General features: G+C 43.9%; 1 protein-coding gene across 1 annotated transcript in view; it reads right to left on the reverse strand.

The window, feature by feature from the left end:
* Positions 1-504, reverse strand: part of EMH_0069520 (uncharacterized protein) — a gene marked incomplete at both ends in the record, with an annotated part of 1,378 nt that extends 874 nt beyond the window's left edge. The window contains one exon of the mRNA XM_013498876.1: positions 348-504. Coding sequence (XP_013354330.1) covers positions 348-504 — 157 coding nt within the window. The remainder of the gene's footprint in view (positions 1-347) is intronic.
* Between the last annotated feature and the right edge of the window lie 431 nt (positions 505-935).

The following is a 935-nucleotide window of genomic DNA, read 5'->3' on the forward strand; positions in this document are numbered from 1 at the left end:
CAGCAGCAGCAGCAGCACGCGCAGCAGCAGCAGCAGCAGCAGCAGCAGCAATCCAATGGGCAGGACTTCCAGCATCCGCAGCAGCAGCAAGAATATGTGCAGCAGCAACAGCAGCAGGAAGAGAACGAGGAGCTGCAGCAGCAGCAGGAGGAGGAGCAGGAGGAGGAGGACGAGGAGCAGCAGGAGCAGCAGTCGCAGCTGCAGCAAGAGAAGGAACAGCAGCAGCAGCAGCAGCAGCAGCAGCAGCGGCGGCAGCAGATGGTAGAAAGACAAGAACAGAGAGCAGCAACTCTTTTGAATTCGCTGCGAGCTCATAGACAATTCGTATGCAGGCTAAGAAGAAATACAGGGGTGCGGTTGCTGCTGCTGCTGCTGCTGCTGCTGCTGCTGCTGTTGCTGCTGCTGCTGCTGCTGCTGCTGTTGCTGCTGTTGTTGCTGCTGCTGCTGAGCTTGCTCGATCCGGTTGCGCTGTTTTGTGTTCGTTGGCTCCGCTGCAATCTCCATACATTTGCTGCTGCTGCTGCTGCTGCTGCTGCTGTTGCTGCTGCTGCTGCTGCTGCTGCTGCTGCTGCTGTTGCCTGTCTCCTTGTGGTGTCTCTGTTGTTTGCTGTCTCCTTTAGCCTTTTTCTTTTTTCTTTTTGTTCTGTCTCCGTTTGTATTTGTTTTTTATTTTTCTTTTTTCTCTTTACTTTTGTTTATATTTGTTTATATTTATTTACATTTACACTTATTTATATTTATTTATTTTTATTTATTTTATTTATTTTTATTTATTTTATTTATTTTTATTTTTTTATTTTTTTTTGTTTTTGTTTGTGCAGCTGTCTGGGGAAAATTTCATTCGAGCCGAGCCAATAGGCAAGCAAACACTTTTTTTTTTTTTTTTTTTTTTTTTTTTTTTTTTTTTTTTTTTTTTTTTTTTTTTTTTTTTTTTT

The sequence above is a fragment of the Eimeria mitis genome, genomic scaffold (genome assembly GCF_000499745.2).
Source record: "Eimeria mitis Houghton genomic scaffold, Emh_scaff3788, whole genome shotgun sequence".
NCBI lineage: Eukaryota > Apicomplexa > Conoidasida > Eucoccidiorida > Eimeriidae > Eimeria > Eimeria mitis.